We start from the raw sequence: 13,072 nt of genomic DNA, 5'->3' as shown, positions 1-13,072 counted from the left end.
ACTGCCGCTCTCTGCAGCACTGGCATTTGTGCGGTGGCTGACCTGATGGACCATTCAGCTAGCTCACTGAACATGAAGGTATCCATTGTGGTAAATGAAAGAATCTGTCAGTACAGACAATCGGTACGCTTGACTGAAATTTCAACTGTCCGCAGACAGCACACTTGGAGTCTGCGTAGTTCACAGAATACACATAGAAAGGGTGAGGTCCTAAGTGGAAGGAGAAGATGAGTACAATAGCTCTAAAGAAAATTGAGGATAAAAGAGGAAAGTCATGTCACTAGCTTGGCAGTACTTTGGATAGATAAAGCAAAAAGCTAATCAATAATTATCAATGCCGACTAATAAGAAATGCATTTTTCAGCCATATCGACCAGACTTATTGGTCATGTAAAAAATATTTTGACCCCACTTAAGAGTATTTCGATGCATTACCCTTTATGCTGACTCGTGCTCTTACTTTGCTTATGTATTGTGAAGCAGGGGAGTTCTTAATGGGAGAATAACACCTGACCAAACTGATCATAAAAATGTGGGGTTTTTTTGTTGTGTCTGTGTGGATATGCCTTATTGAACAAGCCATTTTGTTTTCCCTGCTTGCTGTTCTGTGACACCACAGACATCGTCAATGGAAAGGTCTTTTTTCTGCTTTCAGACATATCGGCACATAAAGGTAAGGAAACAGAGCAAAAGCTGATTTTCTTTTCCCTGTTGTTACATGAACTGAAAAAGAAACACTCAATATATTAAGGACTAAGACAAAGTCCATCAAGGTTTTTTGGTGGTAGAGAACAGGCACATGAGCTTCATTTCCAAATAAAGCGATTGCAGCAGTAAAATATCTCAAAGGCCAAAGATTGTTTTGTGTGCTGGTTTTTAATAACTGATATTGGGTGGATGAATATGTACATACAATCAATTAGAATGAATGGGTCTTGCACATCAATATGGAGTTTTGCAGACCATTAATCTCTTTGCTACAAGTCTAATCCATCCCAGTCTCTGGTTCTTTTTTCCATCTAAGATGGTATTCTGAGATAAGAAATTGTTTGATGGGTTGTATTAGGGGATACACAGATTCTGTGCAATTAATTTTCACAATTTTACACATTATTTGTGTCACATTTTCACATTGTAGGTAAAAAACATGGAGTTTGTCTGCTGCTGCATTACCACAAATCTCAACATGTCACTGGTCCAACTACATTTTTAAAGAATATTTTCATAAAAAATATATATTTATATTATATTTATATTTGCACTTATATCTAAATATATTCTGAATTTTGTTCATGAAATTCTGAAGTTCTGACCAGGAGTGTATATTCAACGTTTGCCAGGCATATCACAAACAGTTTGGGATGTTATTGTGTACGACAGGAGGAGTTTGTATGCTAATTTAACTCCCCGTTTGTTCCCCTCAGAAATACTATGCATATTTCTCTGAGGCAGGAAACTCCCTCTAATTGGTTTGACAAAATATGCAACAATGTTTAGAAACAGGGGAGCTCAGCTTTAGCCGATGAAACACGGGGGATAGATTAAGGAGAGGAAACATCTATCAACCTGCTAAATCTCTGAGCTTTTTTTTTCTTTTTTTCAGGAGACACCTATTCAGCTCTACGAGACTTCAGGGACCAATCTGAGCAGCAGAACAGGTCTCATCTTGCCCGTGACCTCTCTCTAAATGAGAGGCAAAGGGGTCCTGCGGGTCCTGCGGGTCCTGCTACAGCAGCGAACTGAAGTGCAGCACTCACGGCCTTTTGCGATGCGCGTCTCGATGTGGACCACATCTGATTCTCTGTCCAGCCCCATTACCGCCCTTGAGAGAATGTGAAGAGCAGAAGGAAATGGAAGGGAACAGAAATAGGGTTTGGTGGATACGAGAAGGATAAATGAGAATTAGAAGAAAAGAACAGAAAGCTTTGTTGATCATAGCAGTAGTAGATGGACATTGTTGTTCTCAGAAACCCAGAACAATATCATTTTATCTCCTGTAAATCACTCGGGGTAAAATTAGCTCCAGCGGTGGCAACTAATCTCAATTTACCGAAGCGTCAACAGGGGCAACAAAAAGAGAAGGGAGGTGACAAAACGTCCAATGCTCACATAAATACCAACCATGGCAAATGGATGTTGTTATGAAATTGCAGGCAGCTGCAACAAATTTGAAAAATAACTTTTTGACATAATGTGTGTCAAGGAATGGCATTCAAGAGCACAACAATGCATTGTTTCAGGCTGTGCCATACCCACCGTGCTCCACTAATTTATGAATCATCTGACTGTTCATGCATGTGGAGAGGGCGTCCTCCAACCAACCTCGTTTCTTTTTTGAATAAAAACAAGAACACAGTTGGCTGGAGTCATACCATGACCAACCCGCTAAACGGACTCATCAATATTCACCGCCTTGTGCCTGCGCAGTAAAGACGTCTACAAGGCAGCAACAACAAAAACAGCATGTTGTGTTTGTGCTCCAGAGAAGACGGCACAATATTATATCAGCCCTACGTGACGGGGATGTAATCAGTTTTGGGGTCGACTCCTGTGAGGGTGAGGTTTTTTTTGACATAGATCACTGGATTCATCTGTTTGCAATCAACTTCATAATCGTGTTAGTGATCAATTACAGGACAAAACAGGAAGTCATACCAGTAGAATCTGCCTGGCATCACGTTTTCGTGGACAAGCTGCCATTTCTTCCCAAAGTCCATTGAGCTGTAGAGCTGCAAAACAACATTTTGATCCACTATTTCACACACTAAAAGTAGGCTGATGATAATGTGAGAATAAAAACACGTGAGAATAAAATCAACATTTCATTGTGATTTATTTTCTCCAGAATGTACCTTGTAGTCATGACTGTAAGCCAGAATCCAGTACTCCTGTGCAGGGTGGAAGAGGAGGCTGAGGACGTTGAAGTTAATGGGGAACTTCTCGAAGCTTGCCCCTTCATCTGAGCTGATGAGAACAGCGCTCTCTACCTCTGGGTCACTAAGCATCAATATCTATGGTACGGGAAGCCGAGCAAGGGGTAAAGCATTAGAAAAGGATAAAAGAGCTTTGGACATATTGGTTGAGCAAAACTTGGGAAAAAGACATAGTACAGGAGCATCTCAATAAGTTAGGATATCACCATAAATGTTTTTTTTTTCTGTAATTAAAAAGTAATTGTGCAAGTCAATCATATTTTTAATTACAAAGTAATATATGACAAGTGTTTATTTATGTTCATTTTGATAATCAGTGTTATTGAAAACCAAAAATTCAATTCCTCAGAAAATTACAGTGCATATAAACATTTCACACCCCCTTGGAGGTTTTGCCCTTTTTACAAATCAATCATGATCAACAAAATGTTGTTGTTTTCACAAAAACCCTTTAATGTCAAAGTGAAAACTGACTCACCTGCACTCGCTCCAGCTCCATAATGTTCCCAAAACGTTTCACTGAGCTCTGCTTGACAATCATCTCAAGGCTGCAGTAATGCCTGTAATTTGTGCACAGTTTTCTAACACTATTTTCCCTCAACTCAACTTTCTATAAATATACTTGGATATAGCACTCTGTGAACAGTCAGCTTCTTTAGCAATGACCTTTTGTGGCTTACCCCTCTTATAGAGAGTTTTAATAACTGTTCACTGGACAACTGTTAAATCAACAATATTTCTGCAGCATAAATCTATTTCCATGGGTTTCTAAATTTTCTGAGAAACAGATTTTTGTGTGTTCAACAAAATTATCAGAAACAAATGCTTAAAATATATTACCCTTTCTGGCAGTAATTTAAAGTTACATAAATGATCATCACGTTTTTGAATCAAGATGCCAAAATAATTGAACTATTTAATGATATTCTAATTTATTGAGAATGACTTGTGGAACATCTGAAAGAAGTAAAAGTCAGAGGGAAATGCTGACCTTTTGCTTGTTGGTAGGACAGACATACAGGTAGCTTAAAACTGTCCTGGAGGTCACTTTATCATTGAGTTTGGTGTAGGTGCTGCCACAATCAGTGGATCTGAACAGAAACAACATTGTATAACAATTAAAAAAAATAACATCCATTACAGAACTATCCAGGTTTGCCATGTTTAGCCAGTTTACTGTAAATCATTTTCTTCTTAACAAGAACGTCTCTCCAGAGCTTTCCATGCAATTAGAGATTGATTTTCTGACATTCAGGCAAAATGTTGTTTAATGTGTAAAACAGATTTGACAGAGACTACTGTAGTTTAGCATTTATTCACTTTTGTTGCTGTTGTTGGGGTTTGTCATGATTTGTCTTGTTTGGACTGTGAATTGTCTCATATATGGATCAACTAAGTAAAACAATTGTAGTCAAATCATTTATTACTACTATGTTCAATCAATACACCTCTTATGGTTACTTGTGTCTTTCCCAGAATTTTGACGTAATGCTTCCAGATAGAGACTCTTGGTTTTTGTTATGTATTAAAAGCAAAGGTTCAACAAGTTGTTTTCATCCAGATATGATTTAAGTTTCCATCACATCAGCACCCTATTAAGGCATTACTTAAAATTATCTCTAAGAGACTGGAAAAATGGTACAACAGTATACCAGATTAGGATGACTGTTTTCGAGCAATTAGGCCATTTTGACATGACATGAATATGCAAGGGCAAAAATACCCCACGCTCTCCACATGTACTGGCACCCTTGTTAAAGACATGTGAAAACCCTTACTTATTTTTATTTTAGCAACAGAATCTCAGTTTTTAAAAACCCAGTTTTGATTTGTGATGCTGTGTGCCTGTTGCTTTTCCAAAGACCTTTGTTTGAAGTCCTTCTTAGAGTAAATAGCCTCATCAACTCTTTGCAACACTAGCAAATTTTGGATAAACACCTGGTGTCTTCTGACAGGAAACTGAAAATGGGTTGTCAACTGGGCCTTAGAGTAGGATAATGATTTCTAACAAATCAACACGTAAATTGTTCCCCAGACACAAGATTAACCATCCACTATGTCCATCACAGCCCTCCAAAATAAATCCTTTTGAAGACCTTTGGGCGAACTGAAAATAAATATGGAATATACTGTACATAACAGCTAGCGAAAAAGACGAAGAAATGAAAATCTAACCTTAAAATTATTTTCAAACAACCACAACTAGGCTCCCAGAATGTTGTATCTTCTTATTATGTAAAGGCATTTAACTTCTTTAGCATTTGCAAAAATTTTGGATGTGTGTTAACACTGTGCCATAGTTCATAACGCCACCAGGATTAATTGGAAGTTACATCTTCTTTATCCTCAGACAATGCAAAAAACTATGAATGCCAAAAGATTTCACTGACTCTGTTTTCTGCATTGAAAATGAAGCTTTGAATAAAGCAGAATTTTAGCAATGTGTTAAGGTCACCTTTGGAGTAGTACATTTTCTATCAAATTTCTTAACAGAGTCATATTCAGGAAATGAAAATGTGCGATGAGGATTGCTTGGCAAATTAACAGTACCAGTTGAAAAATAAACATTTTAGCAGATATTAAGCTTTTTTATCAAAGCCAGATTAAAAATGTTTTATTGGACTGATGTTATATTTAATTCCTAAATGTTACATTTTCATGAGCTGCAAAAGGAAAATCATAAATAACATAACCAGAGGCTTAAAAACATCAGTCTATATAATTAATCTATATTATGTGTTTCACTTAGTGAATTTATGTAGCAAAATAAATTAAATTTTTATAAATATTAAATTTTATTGAATGGTGTCTGTGAAATATTTATCTCAAATTATTACTAGTTTAAATCTGCATCAGCTCAAAATTCAGCTAATTTAGATTGTTTGTTGTCTTTTCACTGTTTATCTTTAAGGAGAACATAATATGTGAATACAGAAATGAGCCAGTTGTTGGCCTTAATTAAAATGTCTGTGTGAGAATGTAACAAAAATATCCACAGCAGTGTTTTAAAGATGCCTGCACTTTACTAAGGTGACTCCAGTGACAAGGGCAAATGTGCTTTGTCACTCATGGCTTGCTATTTCTTCTTTTCACAAACGGCCAATCCATGTTCTCAGTTCTACCTGGGTGCATCCAAATGTAATTTTGCCACATAATTGGATGGGAACCCACCGTCTGCTATCATTGTCTTTGCATTAACTTGAACTGTTCCTGTTGGGATTTGTTTGCACAAACCGCGACCAGTAAAAACATTTGTATTTAAGCGTTAAGTGCTCCTTGTCTGTTTCTGACTGAAGAGCTCTTAAACGATGTGATTACAATGTGAGGCTTCATCTGGAAACATAATGGGAATCGAGGCGTGTTTCGCCAGCTCATGCATATCACCCATTGATCTGCATGCTGCGTTTTGCCACAAGCAGAGGCCCAGAAGCTGTAGACATAAATCATTTATGGTGTTGTCAGGGAAATCATTTACTCTTTTCTTTTCATAACATGGAGATCACTGCTTTTCTAATGCCCCTACTAAGAGATCTCCATGGACCCCCTCAGGTACTCTTATTTGCTTGTAGGCCATTGTTAAAGGAATCACCTTGATGATGGAATACCTCCTACATACAATATGGAATTTCAAAGGGAGTAAGTAGAGTGGGTATAGATGCCGCTGGAAAAACAGATATTAATTTAAGGCTCTTGCTTGCTGGACTGATGGTCTTCTTTTTTTTCATACGTATTTCAGAAAGAAATGAATTCTCTGCAGGCTTGTAGAGAGGTGAGAGAAGGCATATCTGAGACAGTATTGGACTTTGTGGTATAATCCTTAATGAATTCTATTCTTATTTATGACCTGACAGGGCACTGTAACTCACCCTTTAATGCATTCGGAATGAAATTGCTATGACTATATAGCAGCAATTGCATGTCAATTGCTGCTGAAACAAAAGGTTACAGATGACTATCAATCAAAAAGTCAATCAGAAAGTTTCTAGGTCAGAGGAAAAGCACCACAGATCCAAACAAAGAAGCTCTCAGATCAGTCATCCGGTTTATCTTTCAGAAACAGCCTTTCAAAAAAGTTTTTTGTGCTGATGATGGACAGAAGGTAGCATCTTCTCTAAAAGCCTCCTGCAGTCTCTCTCGACTTATTTATGGGGCTGCAGGAAGCAGAGAGGAGGATGGTTCAATCTTAACCACTTCAGAACGCTTTATTAAAACATACTTCACCGTGGCTTCCACTGCAACTTGATTGTTCATATCCTAGAGAGGGAGAGCACTATAAATCATACTTACAGTATGCTATGCTCTCCATGAATATATTATTCTTATTGTTTTGTTTTGGTTTTTTTCTTTTTCTAAGCCTGGTGTCCTAACCTGTATATGTTTATACTGGAAAATAAAAACAGCTATGATTAAATTACTAAAACCTACCTCCAGAGTGAGCTCTCGGTTACGGTCCCCATGGTTAAGTCATACAGCTTAGTCAAAATCAGGATCACCTGCAACAACAGCAGAAACAGATGGATTTTTCACATTTTATTACACTGCAAACTTATTTTTTTAATATGCCAATTCAAAATTGAGTATAACTCCGAAGCTAAAGTAAAATTCTAAAAGCTTTTCAATTTTTTAAAACATATACATCTGAAATGTGTGGGGAACATTTGTACTTAAGCCCTCTTTCTGCCAACTCTTTGTAGAGCTGCCTTTTGCTGTGTTGGATTTGCACTTTAGAGATTTGACATTTTTACAAATCTTTCTTTGCAAGATAGCTCAACCTCAGTCAGACTAGAAGGCGTGTCCTTGTGATCAGCAATATTTAAAGTTGTCATAGATTATAATTAGCTTTAAGTCTATGACTTCCTATGACAAGAATGAATAAACCAGTCAATTGTAGCTCTGAACTGCGTGTTTAATTTTTCTGCTAAACAGTGATTCTATACCAACATCTCAAGTATTTTGGAGACCTGTAATTTGCTCCATTCATCTTCTCTTCAGCTACATCTGACTGGCCACCCTTAAACAAAATCATCCCATGACTCACAGTAGGAGATGAGTCATGGGATGGGAGGAGATAGTGTGTTTTGGGTGTTACTTTCTGCCACGCATAGCATTTTGCGTGTGTGCTGTATGTTCTCTGACAGTCCTCAAAATTACCCAAATGTGACTTATTTTAGATCATTCAAAGACTGTTGAAACAAATCGGTATCAGAATTACTGGATATAATCGGTCAATATATCCCGTTTTTAATTTTGTGATTACAAGCCACCAAAATATGAAAAAGTTTGAGGGGTATTTATACTCAAACTGTTGAAATTATACTGCCTCTGTAGCACACATTATCTCTCTACACCCAATGAAGTCAACTGTATAGGACATGTTTGGCACATTTCTTTACCAATGTATATCAGCCTCATGCAGTGGTTATCTCGACAACAATAACGTGTCATTTTGTCATGATGTATCAGTCTACTGGTTGTGGGATTGTGAAAGAAAAAAAGCTCCATGTGTTATGTCAAGTGTTGCGTCTGTATATCATGCAGAATGATACCCATTAAATAACAAAATCTGAATTGCTCAGTGAACAGGAAGCAGACATGGAGCTAATAGCTGAATGGCTCCTCCCTCTCTTTTTCCTCCCTTTGTTTCTGCTAATATGTTGTCGAAATTTCTGATTGAATATTGAATCTTATGTTAGGTAGGTCAAGTCTGCTGTCACACTTTTTGCAAACTATCTGTGGTTGGTTGGGGGGAAACAAAAATATTGCCCGCTTAGGCAAAGACAGCAGAGGAAAATGGTCTGCAAATGCATTACTGTCACTCCAATAAAATTATAAAGGACTTCCCGTGTGAATGCTTATAACTCAGGCAAGAAGGATGGACAGGATAGACAGTTTGGGGCAGAGCGATGAGAAGGGATGGTGGGTAATAACAATCAAGGGGTATAAAACATGATATAATATGATGATTTCCTTTTTTAACAGAAACCATGAAAGACAGGTCAAAAGCTCAATTACAGTGAGTTTAAACACATTAACCTCATGGGGACCCATGGAAGGAGTTATTAAACTGTGAAAAGCTGCACAGACTCAGAGGAACAAAAGACACGTCACTAAGTCTGCTTTGGAAATGTTAAAAACCCAATTGACCCACAATTTAGCCATCAAACAGCCACTATGCATTGCTGGGACTATCTGCATTGCAGGTTAATTAACCAATCACACGGAGAGATAAGCATTTGCATAACTAAATGCACCGTGTCTGCAAGGTCCAGCGCTGTAGTCCGAATCAATTTGGAGAACAGACTTAGTTAAATGGCTGTGATGCCGGGCCTAATTGCCTGCTTTGAAAAATAAATACAAGAGAAAAACTCTGCCAAACTGTTGATCGTTTGTCTCCTCTGTTCTTTTTTTGATACAAACACTGACTCAGTGTCATGGGACATAATGATACTAAAAGGCAAATTGAATCTGGAATTGATTTTATTAGTGTCAAACTAGAGGCAGTTCCTTCTTTACTACAAGAAATCAAACATGGTGTACTAACTCAGCATACGCCACAGAAACGTTTTTGTGATGAACCGAGTTAAAAACAGGAGGAATCATAGGAACTATTAGGAAAAATAGTTTTGTTTTTTCTTTTGATTTTAACCCAAAGACTTATAAAGGACAAAAAGATCATCTGAGCTCATAAAAGAGGTCAAAGAAACAAAACTGAACTCAGGCAAAAATGCACACAAACTGGTTGCACAAACAAACAGAACTGACCTAAAAGAAATGACACACAGGGGTACCTATACTGGCTGATCAGACCAATTGAGACACAGTAGAGCAAACTAAACAGAATACGATTACAAATAACAGTACAGCTACGTTTGACTAAACCAAACACCCAAAAACAAAAAGCAAAAATATTAAACTTTAAATGCTAATATTTACTTGAATACAAAATCTTATCTAAACAAAGAAACTACAGATTCCCCCTGCCAGCAGGAACTAGTGATGCAGTCCAATCAGCATTTAAGCCTGCCGAGCCCTGGCCCCATTTTTTGTCTGGCAACTCCATGACATGTAAGTACCGGCTAGAAAAAAACAAACAAGAGTTAATTTTAAGCAAGCAAAATTGACTTTAAGTTGATATAAATACATATGCTAACTAAATGTGAGTGTTAAAAATGGAATAAATGTATCCAAATAAACTAATAAATATTTTAATTGAAACTAAAGTGTTGTGCTTGTATGAAAAAATGAATTGTGCATTAAAAGTTACCGACTTCAGAGTGTGGCCATGGATTTGGCCATCACAGGCTTTCACTTTCATTATTTTGTATTGGGAACAAAGGCTGCAAAATCCTAAACTGAATCAACCCAAGCAAATAAAACATGTATGAAAACATGCTTAAGTGTTTATGTATTTCCTCATCACCCTGTTCCAAAATAGTTCACTTTCTGAAAATACCAGATTAAACGTAAACGTAAACATTGAATTACACTACAGGAAGTTTGCCAATCCGCTTTACAGTGTGGCTAACGATTTGTGATGGAAATCAAATGCCCTGAACAAACCATCCCCTCTATAAAACATGGTGATGGCAGCACCATGCTGTGGGGATGAAACTATGTAAAAAGTTGTTTGCAATAGCTCTGCCCCTGTTTGGGAGTACAAATGGGATGCACAGCAATTAAGTAACTTTCTTCACCAAAACAAATAAATATATAGTCTGGGTAATACACAGCTGTGCTCATACATTGGCATTCCCTGGCAAAATACCATTGTTTGCTGCATTCGAGGGAATTTGAATGATAATACAAAAACTTTTCTGTCACTAATGGTTGGTGTTTGGGTCAAGCCATTATTCTTAAGCAATTTTGTTTGTTAAAATCAGAATAACGACAGATACCCAAACTACCTTGGTCAGAGATTTCCATAAAGCGGATCTGGATATTTTCCTATTTAATAGGAAAATAGGAAAGGACAGGATTTTCCTGTTTAATAGGAAAACATCCTATTAAACAGGAAACCTGTCATCCAAAATTTGACAGGTTTTGGATGACCTGTCAAATTTTCATTTTGGCAAAAGGCTTTTATAGTTGTTTTAAATTCTTGGGCAGGTCTGCAGGCTTATATGGTTAAGATCTCTCCACGGTGGTATGATCATACTAAGGCTAGCAAACAAAGTTAATCCCCTGAATGTTCTCATTTTCCTGTTGTTGCCTATGGAAAGTCAATGGAGAGTCTAAGTACACCACAGACAGTTTCCAAACTAAGAGTGAATCTTTATTGAGTGTTTTGTGATAACGTCCTCTTATTAATTAGGAGGAATTTGCATGCACCTTTTTTGCTCACACATCTCTAAAGCATAAGCAATCCACCTCCTTATTTAAAATTAGGAATCACATACTTTTCTGATAGACAGTCTGACTCCTCTCCAAATGTAACATTTGTGGTTGTGTCCATAAAGTTACATTTTGGTGTCATCACTCCAAATGTTTGTCTCTGTGATGTTTGGCACAGCAGTGTCTTTCTTCTGGCAACTACCTGTGTAGCCCATTTGTCAAGTGCCTCCTTGTTGTGTATCTTGTAGCAGCTTGTACCCTGCTTTTACCTGAGAGTACTGCATGTCATCTGAAGTTATTTCTGGATTTTCACAATTTTCCTGGCATTTGTGGCTGGACTTGTTTTCAACAAAATCCCTCATTTTCCACTTCTTGGTAAGGGCTTGAACACAGCTGATTGGCATTTCCAGAGCCTATTTTTATATCATTTTCTCAGTTCTTTAAAGTGCAACTGCCTTTTCCTGTAGATTATTTGATTTTGTTTTCCACAGTTCAGCAAAATCAGTACGGTTGAAACATCCAGGAGTCAGTCAGGAGTTCAGAAATTCATATACTTATATACTGTATATACACACACATACACTAATTACAAGCAAATCAATTACAGATGAGATGGCTGCAGTCTTGATGACGTCACATCCGGTTTGACCTTTGGCAGAAAGCTCGCAGCTGCTATTTTAGGAAGTCCTATGAGTGTTTTAAGAACTAAGAGTTTCTCTGTTTTATCATTTATACATATGGCAATGTGTATATTTCTGAACTCCTTAATATTTATCTTCTTTTTCTGTTTTTTGAAGTGTTTAAAGTGTAACTAATTCCTAAATCATTTTTTTTTTTGCTAATAAACCCTATAAATAGGTTATTTACGGTTGTACCTTTATGTTTCTATGCAAATTTTGACATTTGTGTGTGAATATGTTTAATTTGACAATACTTTACCTAAAACCATCTCAACGCTGGCCTCCTTTGGTGAAATGAAGCTAAAGTAGTTGAACTTTTCCAATGGTTACAGCAATACGATTTTGTTACAACTTGGTCAAATCCGCGTTCGGGTATAAAACCATCTTATTCAGACACACAGCCTCTCCTGGCGACGAGTCAGGAGTTGGAATAGCGAGCTGAGTGTGACACAAGCATTGCTCGATAGTGTTATTCATCTTTGCAAATGTGTGATTCATTTAATTTGCAATGTAGAAATAGGGTGGGATGGACCTGCTCTGCTTTGACTATTGGTGACGGTTTGCTGTTGAACTGACCGGTGTTGCAAGGTGTTATCTCTCTGCTCTTCTCATGGCACAGTCAAGATGAGATGCAACTCTCCAACAATACCAAAAAGAAATAAATGAAAAAGTCACAAGAGGGTTTAGAAACGTGGATAAATATCGCAACAAAGTGGATAAGTTGACATTATCCTTTCCTCTCGTCCCCATTCTCCGGTGTCCTTTAGCTCCGCCCACTTTGGTGGAATTTTTCCAAATTTGCCAGAAGCTGGGTTTTGCTTTCACAGCTGTAATAGTTACATTTTAATGTCTTAATCCAGAAAATCACCAAAAAGAAACTGAACTAAGTTCACAAAAATTGTTTAATGAAACCTTTTTTTGTTTCGGTTGTTTTCTCTTCCCTACCTCACTGCCGCTGCACCTACATGACAAAACTGGAAGACAAAAATCCACTCGACACCCTCACCGTAATTGCCACTAAACATTCTGTCTTCACTGTTAGCAACATGTTTTTCTATCTGGCTCATTAACAAATGCTGACCCACTGGGTGTGGGTCAGTGAAGATCCACCTCAGGGAGTAAAACATC

At 37.4% G+C, this 13,072-nt stretch overlaps 1 protein-coding gene across 2 annotated transcripts in view; it reads right to left on the bottom strand.

The window, feature by feature from the left end:
- Positions 1-13,072, bottom strand: part of LOC102230391 (VPS10 domain-containing receptor SorCS3-like) — a 62,925-nt gene that overhangs the window by 29,668 nt on the left and 20,185 nt on the right. For both annotated transcript variants that reach the window (XM_014470936.2, XM_023328077.1), the window contains exons 2-6: positions 7,359-7,426; positions 3,925-4,024; positions 2,853-3,011; positions 2,656-2,729; positions 1,758-1,822 (exon numbers count right to left, since the gene is read on the bottom strand). In XM_014470936.2, coding sequence (XP_014326422.2) covers positions 1,758-1,822; positions 2,656-2,729; positions 2,853-3,011; positions 3,925-4,024; positions 7,359-7,426 — 466 coding nt within the window. The remainder of the gene's footprint in view (positions 1-1,757; positions 1,823-2,655; positions 2,730-2,852; positions 3,012-3,924; positions 4,025-7,358; positions 7,427-13,072) is intronic.

This window comes from Xiphophorus maculatus, chromosome 22, assembly GCF_002775205.1.
Source record: "Xiphophorus maculatus strain JP 163 A chromosome 22, X_maculatus-5.0-male, whole genome shotgun sequence".
In the NCBI taxonomy this organism is placed as follows: Eukaryota; Metazoa; Chordata; class Actinopteri; order Cyprinodontiformes; family Poeciliidae; genus Xiphophorus; species Xiphophorus maculatus.
The sequence above is the reverse complement of the archived record's forward strand: the minus strand, read 5'-3'. Positions and strand labels throughout refer to the sequence as shown.